Source organism: Sinohyriopsis cumingii, chromosome 7 (assembly GCF_028554795.1).
Source record: "Sinohyriopsis cumingii isolate HCF-2022 chromosome 7, ASM2855479v2, whole genome shotgun sequence".
Taxonomy (NCBI): domain Eukaryota; kingdom Metazoa; phylum Mollusca; class Bivalvia; order Unionida; family Unionidae; genus Sinohyriopsis; species Sinohyriopsis cumingii.
Window position 1 is genome coordinate 70779679 of NC_142967.1, and position 12738 is coordinate 70792416.

General features: G+C 34.7%; 1 protein-coding gene across 2 annotated transcripts in view; it reads right to left on the reverse strand.

Annotated features, from left to right (window-relative positions):
• The window catches only part of LOC149795484 (uncharacterized), a 65645-nt gene that overhangs the window by 44466 nt on the left and 8441 nt on the right, over positions 1-12738 (reverse strand). For both annotated transcript variants that reach the window (XM_089965287.1, XM_089965286.1), the window contains exons 3-4: positions 11473-11668; positions 189-311 (exon numbers count right to left, since the gene is read on the reverse strand). In XM_089965287.1, coding sequence (XP_089821413.1) covers positions 189-311; positions 11473-11668 — 319 coding nt within the window. The remainder of the gene's footprint in view (positions 1-188; positions 312-11472; positions 11669-12738) is intronic.

A 12738-nucleotide genomic window follows, 5' to 3' on the forward strand; every position in this document is an offset into this window, starting at 1 on the left:
TCAGGTCAATCTTCTGCTGACAAGATTGGAGAAATTGTACTTCTAAATTTCATATAAAATATGTCCTTTCATTGTGATAATCCTAACCCCAGAGTTTGTATTGATAATCATCTTCAAATGCAAATCAATTTATTGACAAATTATTCTAAAATATGTGCCAGCCCTGTTTGCTAATCCACATTACTTGCCTTTTCTTGTTTAGGTGTGGACTTTTTGACTGGTTTTGACTTGGCTGCTTGGACTGGTTTTGGGTTCTTACTTGCTTCCTTAGCCTTCACACTGTTTTTCTTTTTCTTCTTTTTTGGCTCTACCTGGTAGAATTTAAAAAAAGATGAGCCCACTAAGCGCCAATGCACGCTTCACAGAAGCAATGTACTTTGGCATTTGGTGACAATGTATTTCAGGTTTAATTGAATACAATAAATACAATAAATGATGCACAAGTCAAATGATTTTCAAATCTAATTAAAAAATAGTTTAAAAATGTGGACATCACCTCTTGGAAATAAAAACGTTGCTTTGCTAATCACTAATACAATGTCACTAACTCAGAGTACACTCTCTCCAGATAACTCACGAACCCATTTAAAATGCGGTTTCAGGTGTGGATCACATTTTTCCTTGAAAACACCAACAGAATTGGCCCTTATTTGGTGAACATGAATAAAATTATGATTAAAACTGGTAAATTAAACGGTAATATATCACTCATTTTACTGTCAGAAACTGCAGTTAGTGCCTGGAAATTCAAATCAACATCATGAAAGTCGCAACTTTTGTTAAGAAGCCATATAATGTTAATGTTAAATTTTCTTAATGCAGAACAATTCAAAGTATAATTTGATGATATTTTGATCCATCAAACTGTCAGTAATGCCTAATGTCACTTTAAAAAATAAATACCAAATAAATAAGTTTTGCCAACTGAAATTCATTGTTTAATTCTTTTAATTTGGTTTCAGTGTAATTATCATAAATATGGTGTGACCCCACTATAGCATGCTCCGTTAGAACACGAATTTGGATATAACTTGGTTGTTGTGGCTCCCAAATTTTCATATACATGTACATTTTTCATACACAATTTTTTTTAAACTTTCTTAAAAGATTGAAAAGTCACATGTAAAAAGTTTATAGTCATTTTTGGGAGAAAAGATTCAATTCTACTATAAGACGATCGTGGCATGCTTCCTGGAATTTCATATATATATGTATATTTCTCGTACTCGAAAAAAAAAAAGGTTTTATTCTCATTAAAGTATGAGAAAAAAAAGTGTAAAAAGTTTATTCAGAGATTGCACTGGGCTTTGCCAATGTCGCTAATAGTGATTTATATTCCTTACTGGTGACCAAATATACCATCTGGCTGTTTTTCCCCCCACATTATTTACTGTTTAAACTTATATATACAACCTTGGGTTTGCAGTGAAGAAATTCAGAGGCATCAAGAAAGGAAGCCACAAACAGGATATAAAATGCACTGGAATTTATTGTCAGATAAACAAATTCTTTGTTCATATTGACAAACCATCTTAACAGTGCATTGTTATATCATAATCCGCTTATTCTGACTATCTGGCCTGAGTACTGTATGCTGTGAGATTTCTGGTTTTGTTAAATTTTTTGGCATTTGTGGTAGCACAAATCAAGCGGATAAGGCCCTATCATATAATAGATCTTTCAGATGATAAAGTGTCGAAGTGATTAATATATTTATTTTGAGTGACCTCTGTATGTGAATGGTAAGTAAAATTCCTCTTCTTTGAACCCATATAATTAAATTCTTCTGAATACTTTTATTTTCTATAGTAATCTGTCAGAACAGAACAGAACACATATTTATTCATTGTCTGCCTGTCTTTAAAAAAAATTAAAACAATGTCTGATGCATATGTGGAAGGCAACGTCACTCCGCCACCAGAAATGTCACCAAAAAACCCCAAACAACTTGAGACCTACTTGTTGGGCAATCTATGCTACAGGACTAGCTACAATTGACCAACCTTTGAAAGCAGAGAAAGTAACTATTACAATTAACCAAATGACGGCTAATTTCTTTTGCTCTGAAAATGTACGCAGAAAAGAAGTTTTGCTGAAACTTCAAAGAAAACTGATCACCTCTGAAGCATCGATCATTCTGTACAAATACTAAGCAAATTAATTTTTAAAAATTCAGTCTCAATGTTCTGTTATTATCTGATGCTGCTGCTGTAACAAGAAACAGACATCTGTTTGGTCATCCAAAGCTGTCCTTTAGCGGTGACTTCAATAATGCAGGCACCCTTCATCAAAGAACGCAGACTACAATCTTCAATAAAAACAAATAATCTTTCATCAAAGGAAGTCAGCTCCAAAATCAAATAAAAATGACGGAATCTGATAGATTGTTGCATTTTCTAAAATGTGACTAAACACATTTATAAATTATTGAGCCATGAAAGTGTCATTTTTGCTGGGGAAAAATATGCTTTCAGTCACTACCAATGGTGGCATAAAATGCAAATTAAATTTACAATCTTTTGAAACCATAGATATATGTCTGTCACGTTAACTGAAGATGGGGTATCTTGCAAAGATATTTGTTAAACTTATTAATTTGTTAAAGTTTTCATTTCCCTATCAATATCCTCATGCCCTGAGTAGCCTCGGCAAGATGATACTGTCTCCATCTGACCAAAATCTGTATCAATTTAAGTACATGTACATGTAAACAACTAAAGCCTTGTGCTACTTGTGACAATTGTAGTGAATTGTTAAGTGACAATTGGATACAGATCAAAATGAGGACTACCTTTTTTATTATAAATACGCGTTACTGGTGTTTTCTAACTGGATGTGAGTCACACATGAAGTTTATAACATGTGATCTTTCCTCGAATTAATGAATTAATTATATGCAAATACAGTGCTTAACCGATTATGGATTGTAATACACAAATATAAGCTGTCAATATACAAGTGTTTTTCAGACAAGTTTGTCTTCATTTAATCAAAAGCATGTATTTTTGCGTCTGCTTTTAGTACCCCTACCCAACCATCCATATTTTAGGTAAATGCATCATTTTCTTCAGCTAAATGACTTGGTTGGCTATAACAAGGTTCAGTCTGTAACACGGTCGGGTTCTATGGACCCCAACTACTGAGTTATAGTGGGGTCACCCTGTACTACAGACCTGCCAATCCTAACAAGACCTCAGTAAGGAAGTTTATTGTTTTCTTGCATAAACTGGACTATTTTCCAGTAACATGTAACAAAATATCATATACTGCTTTTGTTAAGTTGGAAAAAACGCATTTAGAAAGTTCAAAAGACTGATATAGAGGTAGTAAACATTATAAGTTTGTCAAGTACACTTAGACCTTAATTACCTCCAGTAGTTTCACAAACTGCAGTTCCAAACCCTATGGAGCTCGATGGCTTCTTGCTATCTCTCAACTTGATGCAATTTTTGGATTTTTTTTCAATTTCACATGATGGTGATCATATCTTACGCCATGAGACAAACCCAGATCAACACATGCTCAATAAACAGGATTCTTGCACTTTGCGCTTTCCTCTCAAAGAATCTGAATATTCCTTTTCATTCTTATGCAGTTACTGTTAAAACTTTTTAAGAGGCTTATTTTTGCCTTTGATCATGTATTGCTTGTTGGAAACAATTTTTTGAAAATTTTGTGAGCAACAACCTGATCATGCAGATGTTTTACATGAAAAAATATGTCCAGTTTAAAGTGTCTAATGTCCTCCTGAAAAGTTTGTCTGGTTCCCTGACCAACTCCACTTAATCTAAATGAAATCAGGATCCAAACCAAACACAGACAAGATAGTATCCAGTTATTTCAGGAACAATATTTCCACAATGTTTGGTTTTATTCCACAAGACTGTATTTTAAGGCCCATTTTTGTAAGACTTGTGGTAAAATGGTAAGGGTTGGCAAGTCTGGTGTTGTATGCCCTCTTGTATTCAAACATGAATAGTATCAATGTACTGTCACTGCCAAGTCCAACAGCATTTCTGACAACCTATTTAAGAGCTGTGTTCTGATCTCTGATTTGCATAAATGTTTGTTGTATTGTTACAATCAATTAAAAGTACATGCTTTGTATTATCATGTTACTACCGTAATGACTAAGTCTTGAGAATCACAAAAAAATGATAATTTTTTTCATGTCCCACAATTTCTGTGCATTTAAAAATTATGGTATTTTTGGTGTCCCAATGCTTATAGACATAAACAAATGTCTAGACAAATTGGCAAGATTGTCATAATGCACACAGCAGCGACCAACTCTTGTTCATTTACGATGTCAATAAGCTGTTATAAACTACAATAATTGTTTTTATATTATTTTACATGTGCATATTTTCCAATTTTTCCAACATGAAATAAAATAAAAGGTAAATAAAAATTTAATAATTTACAGGACTTTTAGAGTTTACTGGGAAACTGGTATTACAGTGTAGACAACACAGTACTTATACAGTGCAAAATATATATCCTTGCTTATCCCCCAAAATAATAGATGTAAATTTTGCTTTATTCATCTTTTTTTTAATACCAAATCTCATTCTTCAAAATTATATTTAAAGAAGACATCCATTCCAATTTTACTGATTTTGACCCTTGTGATCAAGAGTTACCATTTTTCAGAGATATAAGCAATCCTACAAAGTGATGTAAATCATACAAAATGACACTTCTTTAATTATACAAGTCACATAACCAGCATTCTGATCATCATTGATACATTTTAGTTTTGTGTTTTGGTTTACCATAACACAAATTCGCAGCTTTCAACACAGTAATCGTTCCACCTTTAAGTTTGGGCAGCTGGCTGTTTCAGCATTTCCTTTTGTTTATAACTGGCAGATTTGTCTTTTGTTTTCTGACAGGAGGCCACATAATTATTTCAACATGAAATTGGCTTGGTAAAAGAGTGATTTTGTCTGGCAGCCAGTAACCGTTTGTTCAACAACATTAATCCACATAATTTAACTGTTGTAAAATATGAAGTGCATTGAGCAGGGTGAGATATCCTGCATAATATTGGCACTAAATTATTTGGCCCCACAAAACTTATATTTCAATCAATTAAGGTATGAACACTTGCTCATTTGAGTAGCATGATTACCGTTGCGGATTAACAAGAAGAGAATTTATATTTTGTATTGAACTTAAAATTCTGAAATTGACACTCACTTTTGCACACAAGTTATCAAGGAAGAGGTGTATTAGCATATCTGATGCATCCAAATAGAGGTAAAATAACACTTCTGTTTTAGAACTCATTGCTCAAGACAATTCGAGTTGGCCACGTTTTATTTTGTTTGTAAGTTTAGTATTTCATGGTGAATCAACATAACACAAGTTATATCACTCTCAAGATCTTGAAGTAAAGTGCCTTGACAGCCAACCTGTGCCAATCTGACGGCAGGATATTGGAGTAAAGTGCCTTACCTTATGACTTGGTGCGAAACGATCCACCTCTGCCAAGCATTGATATGATTTCGCAATACACAATATTTCATGGTCTTTCATCTTGAGAAGGTCTGTCAGTGGTGGGATGGTGCTATTTTCTATGTGACAACACACTGGTTGTATTTCTAGCAAGCAGAACAGACAGACATACACTTAACAATGTTCATCCAAATCTCATCCATGGCAAGATATAAAAAGTACTTCTATTAGGTGCCACTGATTTTATTCAACCTTTTAGATCTTTTCAGGCTGTTTGTTTTACACTGCACTCATGTTTTTAAAACATCTTATTACCAATTCTTTGCCATTGCTTAAATCTGGAATTCAATACAGTGCTATCTTCAAAACAAGAAATAGTGCAATTCCCCTCTTATCTAGAACAGGTCTGAGTGTGGGAATGGAGATGACTGACAACAAATCCTTCACATTGTATTTCCAGCAGATGCTGGAGCCACATACACCCATTTCTGCCAGTGAAAAAGGAAATTGTTGACAACCATTCTTCTGCAAATTAACAAGGTGACTATAACTCATGTAGTTTGGAATCTGGCCCCATGCCAATTCTGTGCTCATTTTTTTCCCCATCAGCACATTCAGATACATATATCAGTGTAAAAGCAGATATTACATACTTGTTCACTATGTACCATTTAAATACATTACAGATCATTTAACAGCCACTTGTACGATGGTTCTCTGTTGCTTTGTCTAGCCTGGATGTCAATACTTCTAGTGTGTCACTCAGTGAATATGAAACACTGCTGATTGGTAGTAATTGTTTAACTCTAGACTTAAACCAAAACCAACCACCAATCCGAATTCAAGGGGACATAATTCTGTGTGACACTAAAAGTGGAGCCCTCAAATTTTATGCAAGTAGACATGATGCAAAGCAACAGAGTAACTTCGCATTATGTGGTTATTTTATCAGCGAAAGATTACTATCAGTGGTTTAGCTTGCTGAACAAAAACAATCAGCATAGCTTTGGTGGGAATGGGATGTGGGGAAATATTTCAAACCATGTAAGTTAGCCACCATGTTTTTGTTATTTTGTAGAAGATGAGTAGGTCTTTTCTTTTTTACTGACAGCACATTTCCTACAATGGCCATCTCAAATGGCTTCTCAATTAAAAGAATGAAAAGGCAAATGAGTTAATGAGTAATAATTATTCATGATTGTTGAAGATTCAAGTAACTTGTATAGGGTAAGTATCATTTTGTATAGATTCTCTACCGCTTGTATTAAAATGGGTATCACTACTGAAAAAGTGTAGATGCATTACCGATAACATCTAGATTAATAATTTCTTGCTGATATTGTCATGTCATCTGTTTTTTGGGTAGGCAACTCTTTACACATCTGGATCCTTCAAGCATGCATCGAATGGTTGTTAAACTAAATTTGACTGGCACACTGTGCCCTGGAATAAGCATTATAGCATAGTTTGAACCTTTCAAGAAGTTTTACAAATGTGTGTTTAAAATATCACATACCTAAAAAAAAGCAAAATGTCTGATTCCCAATGTGGTTCACAGATTATGATTTCATTTGGCAAATATTGACTGACAACAGTAGTGGTGACAATTTAAAAGTTATGAAGTATATATGATTATTGGAGTGTAAAAGTGTTTGGAGATACCAATGATGGATTTTGAGCCTGAAAAATGATAAATACGAGTCAGATGTACATGTCGGATAGACAAAAAATAAGACAGCATGCTGGTCAATCTCCCTTTCAGCGGTATTTTGAAATCAAATGTAGACGGGGCAAAACAAAGAGCCTAATTAAAATACAGACAATTTAAATAAAGAAGAATGCAATTTTCATTTCTTTTCTCAATCAGTTTAGCCCTGCAAATCATATGCTACACAACCATATATCCCCATCAGGGGTTAAAATAAACTGAATAAAAATATAAAAAATAAATTAAGAAGTAAAGACATCTATCTGAATACCTGTCTGAATCAGAAGACTATTGCCTTTATAAACTAAAACCCCTAATACAGCATTATGGAACAGGTAAGAGATCTGGCATTGTAGTCAGTAAACTATTGATTCAAGAAACTAAAACTCTGGCAGAGTTTATGTTAGTGAAAAATCCTATTTTGGAGCAGATGTATTCAAAAGATAATATCTGTGAGCTCTGGATAATTGTAAATAACAGCCACAAAGATAAGTTCCCAACATATTCAAGCTGACAAAGCTAGCTATGTATATGCTCCTTCAGAAGTGTGTGTGACTTGGATTTTTAACATAGCTTTAAAAAAATTTCAGTCATATTTCCACAATATCTGCAGTGTGGCAGTTTATAGTAATGTCTAGCAATGCGGCATCACGCTACAGACATGTAGCATGATGTCCCACCCAGTCACATTATCCTGACACCAGGCTGACCAGTCCTAACACTAACCTCTTAAGCTGAGTGCCAAGTGATGTAGCTGTTAGTACCATTTTTGTAAGTCTTTGGTATGACTTGGTGGGGGTCAAACCCACAACCCTTCAGAAAGCACAGAGCAATATTCATACAGACAGGGAAAGAGAGTATACTCAGAGTTAACAGATTAATGCTTATTTAATTAGAGGTGACATCTTATAAAGATTTTGATTTCATTTAAGCTCCAACAAAGTGGAGCAGGAAGCAAGAGAGACAGACATTGGAGTGTTTGGTGAATACTGAATGATGGCCGTTTCCTCCCCCCTCCTATTATCTCCTCCCCCTTATTTCTGTTATAAAGGGGGAGGTTCCCCTTTGAGATAAAATACTGGCAGCGTCTCTCCTTAAATTGTACATGGGAAACAAATTTGGATTCTCTCTTTTTTGCCAAGATATTTAACCAATGGATGAAGGTGCTGATAGAATAAATAAAATTAGCACAGAATCAGCAGTGGGGGCGGAGAGAGATTTTAAAATGCTTAAGTTATCACACTATCACATTGTGTAAATTTTTACCTTAAATTTTATTTTGTGTAAAATTAACCAAAAACTATAGAATAAGACAGGGTTTTGTCAATAGTTCTTCCTTAACCAATACAATAACCAATGGCCACAGCAGTCTTTTGCATCTGCAGGAAGTACAATGTAAAACATTTTGTGTATTCATCCTCATTCCCATACCCTGATTTGTTCTGGATGAGAATCGGTTTCCACAAGGAATTTGCTTTATATCTTCTGTTTTGAAGATAACATGGTAACGACTCCCAAGTTTAAGCGAGACACGCTATTGGTAATAAGATGTTTTCAGAGCATTCATGCCATGCAAAACAAAGGGTCTGGTGGCTAAAGTGAGTTAAATGGAGCCACCATTAAATGGCCTAAAATGCTGAATAAAACTCACTGACAACCAACAGGTCATCTGTTTAAAGTATTTTTGTTTTCTTGACATCGTTGAGAATTACATAAAAACATATGATAACTCATAGCTGCCAACCTTAATAGGAATAAAAATTAGTGAATCTGGACATGAATTAGTGAAAAATACCATGACAATAACTCCATCCACTCTGACAATCAATACTATACTATATCAAGATCATAATATAAAACTAAAACACTACATATATGCAGAAATATATCTGCATTTTTATTTATTATGGTATTCATAAACTTCACTTGTTCTTGTGGTTATTTATCAAGACATGATACTGTGGCAGACTTGAACTTCCTCAACTGTTTGATCGTAAATTTGTTTTCTAAACAGTTCAGACTTCTTGTCTGCTGGTTGATCTTGGTGACTAAAATTGCTGACAAATTTTCTGCAGCTAAGGAGGCCCTAAAGTCCATCTTATTTGTCCTCACTAGAGAGAATACTCTTTCGCTGTCACTGTTGCTGTGAGGAATGCACAGGAGCTGCAGCACTTTTGGTTCTTCCACATGAAAATTTGGAAGCGATTTTCGAGTCCGGGAACATTTGTCGAAACAAATGTTTAGCATGGTCTCCAGCTGATAAAGGTAGATTATGTTCAACAAGAAAAATCACAAATAATGCTTCAGCATTGGTAGCTTGCACGTCTTCCACTGATGGCTTAAAATATTCCAGAGCTGAAATCTCCAAATTCTTAATTTTCCCATTTTCTACATGTTTTTTGCAACCGATGTGCTTCCTCACTTTGTCTCTGCCACCATGCCCAATACTACAATTTGTGTCACACTGTGTGCAAAAAGCATGATCTATATCAATGTTTAATGGCAGAATGCATGGCTAATTTTTTATATATTCCAAATTAAACTTCACTTTTTGAGCAATACATTTCTTTTTCCTTGGTGGTAAAGACATTTTCAAGATCTTACATGCGATACTGAACAGTAACTCAAATCAGTGTTGGTGACACATGCGCGGATCAAAATTCTGGTTAGGCCCCAGTTTCTCTCAAAAGAATTTGTAAAACTACTCTTACACATATAGATTAAAATAGGCTAAAATGCTTGCTAGTTCTATTAATATCGCAACCAGTAGTACTGGATCGTTTCGGCAACTGCCAATATCACGATTAGCGCTTAACAGGAAATCGGTTATTTTAATAAAAATTTAAAATAATTGAGAATTGGAGAATTTGTGAATTTTTGGCTTGCAGCGTGAATCCGTGAATCGCTGAAAAAGTCGTGAAATTCAAGTCAAATTCGTAAGGGTTGGCAGCTATGGATAACTGTATCTCTATCTGTAATCTGTATACTGGAAGTACAAACAGTACCTCCATGTTGGCCAATTCTGCATGCCTGGTAATTCTACGCAATGATACATCATTTCTGTAAACAGTATTATTTTGGTTCAAAAATCCATTTTGTATCAAAAAAGAACGATTGTACTTTAATCAAGGAAAGTGATATTCATAAAGTGTACAAAAACATCCCACATTTAGACTCGAAATACACATGAAAATGTGATTTCTAAATGGCAACGTGAAGACCCACTCCATGACGTCCTTGAACCTGTAACCCCGAAAATCCGATTTACTATGCATGTTTTAGAATCCTACAAATAAATACATTATATAAAAGATGGAAATGTGTACCTTAAAACAATACTGCATTTTAATCCAAGTTTCCAATTTTGCAAGAAGTTATCCCACATGTACAAAGTCGTCTGCTACCCAACGTGTCAACATGCCGCTAAACATAAATTCTCAAGACATTCACAGCGTATAGTCTGTTTTAAATTCTGTAGTAATTTTCCCCCATCAATAAGCATTGTAAACGCATTGCATCCTATTCATTATTGTTTCTCTTCCATGTAATAGCTTACTGTTTTTATAAAAGGTTGAACTTTACTATTTTACAAAATCGGTTTAGTTTGCTTAATATCTCTTGCCATTTATTGGTAATTTTACATTAAATTTTGTGAAACTAACAATAAACCTGACCTAATTACTCGAATGAACTGCTGACAGAAACAGTCCAAAGTAATATATTTCTTTTCTATAGCCGGATGGCTAAATATTACATCTTTTCAAAGCTGTGTGCAGAATAGGCCGACATATGAGTCATGAAAACACAGGGGTGGTATAACCTGTGTCCAACATTAATATTATTTTGAGCAGAATATTTTGGTGACAATTGCCTCTTTTCAAATGGTAAGCATTGCTTTATTTTAATTTCATCAATCAGTTGAATTCGGTATGCGTTTTGCTTCAATATTGAAGACAGAAACCTTAGGTGTGCAGAAATGCCCAACAGCATTGTATGTCAACATACATAAGGGGCACCACCTACCTTACAAGATGGAAAGACCATCAAGTTTATATGCGTATCCATTTGTATCGTATCACAAGCTGTGTATTGTGAACCATATTAATGCATAGCACAGGTGTAGCATTTCACCCCATCTCATTTAGGTTCTTGTATATCTACACATAAATAGGTATTTTCCCACTTGCCTACTAAGCCATGATGCAATATCTGAAAACAAGTTCTTGAGATGTAAATAAGAAAAACAGACGATTCATAAACGCTGAAACTTTCATGCCCATGCCTGAACTGTTGTTTAGACTAACCTCCTCCTCCTCCTCTTCCAACTCCTCTGATGAGCCTCCTGTAGTCATGGTCTGGTCTTCTGCCTCTGTCTGCCTGGGACCATTCTGTGACACTTTCTTTTCTCCCTTTACCAGCTCCTCAGACTCCTCCTCCTCATCATTATTATTTTCCTGTGCTGAGATTAACTCCATCACAAAATCATCAATCTCCTTTTTCCTATAAATTTATCAATGAAGAAAAAGCACTCAATGTTTACAGAAAAAGAAATATGACTTCCTCCTAATATGGTCATTCCTTTCTTCCCATCCCCACAACATTATTATCACCCTGAAACTCTGCTCACATGGGTCAGAATATTCATTTTTAAAACTGCAAGTCACATATCCAAGTACAGAATTTAGTACTTAAAGTGGTGTAGAAACAATCTCATTACAAATACATCCATGTTTATTGTGGGAGGATTAAAAACAAAAAGTACATTTATAAGAAGAAAATTGTTTCCTTTATTTTTGTTAAGTTTCATTTTGAAAAACTGACAAACTAATCCAATGACCAAATTCTGCTTCAACCTGTTAATAGTCAAGTCCTTTATTTGCCACACCACTGCTAGATTTGATCTTTTTACCTGGCTATAGATATGAACAAGTGGTTATTAATTACTTTTTCCCAGATGTAGCTTTTACCCTAGTGGTTATCTATTACTTTTCCCTGGTTATAGATTGTACCCAAAAGGTCAATTACTGTCAAACATATTTATCCATAATATCACTTTATGCTGCTTTTTAAATAATGTAACTTGCTTCTTAATGGAACATCTTAGTTCAGTTAGTTCAGCTTGAAGTTATCGAAGACTGTTAAAACCATGCTTCTATTTCTGAATGATTGTATTGTTGTTGTTGTTGTAGGGTTTAATGCCATTTTTCAGCACAAGATAGGCTATACACGGCGGCCAGTATAATTGGTGGACGAAGAACCCTGGAAACCCTGGGAAGAACCACCGACCCACGAGAAGCTACTGGCAGGCTTTCTCACGTACCCACGTTAGCCGAGCCTGAGACTCAAACTCACGCAGACAGAGGTGAGATGACAGTGATCCATAACAGTGAGCACTTTAGACCACTCAGGGCCCCAAATGATTGAATGATTGAATTAACTTCACCTTTATTAGAAAGTTTGGAATCCTTCTCTTATTGTTTATTAAGAAAATTAGTCCTTAAATATTAGTCGTTTTAAATATTCATTCTGAATCCCAGACAGTATTAGCCATGTTTACAAGACATTTTTTC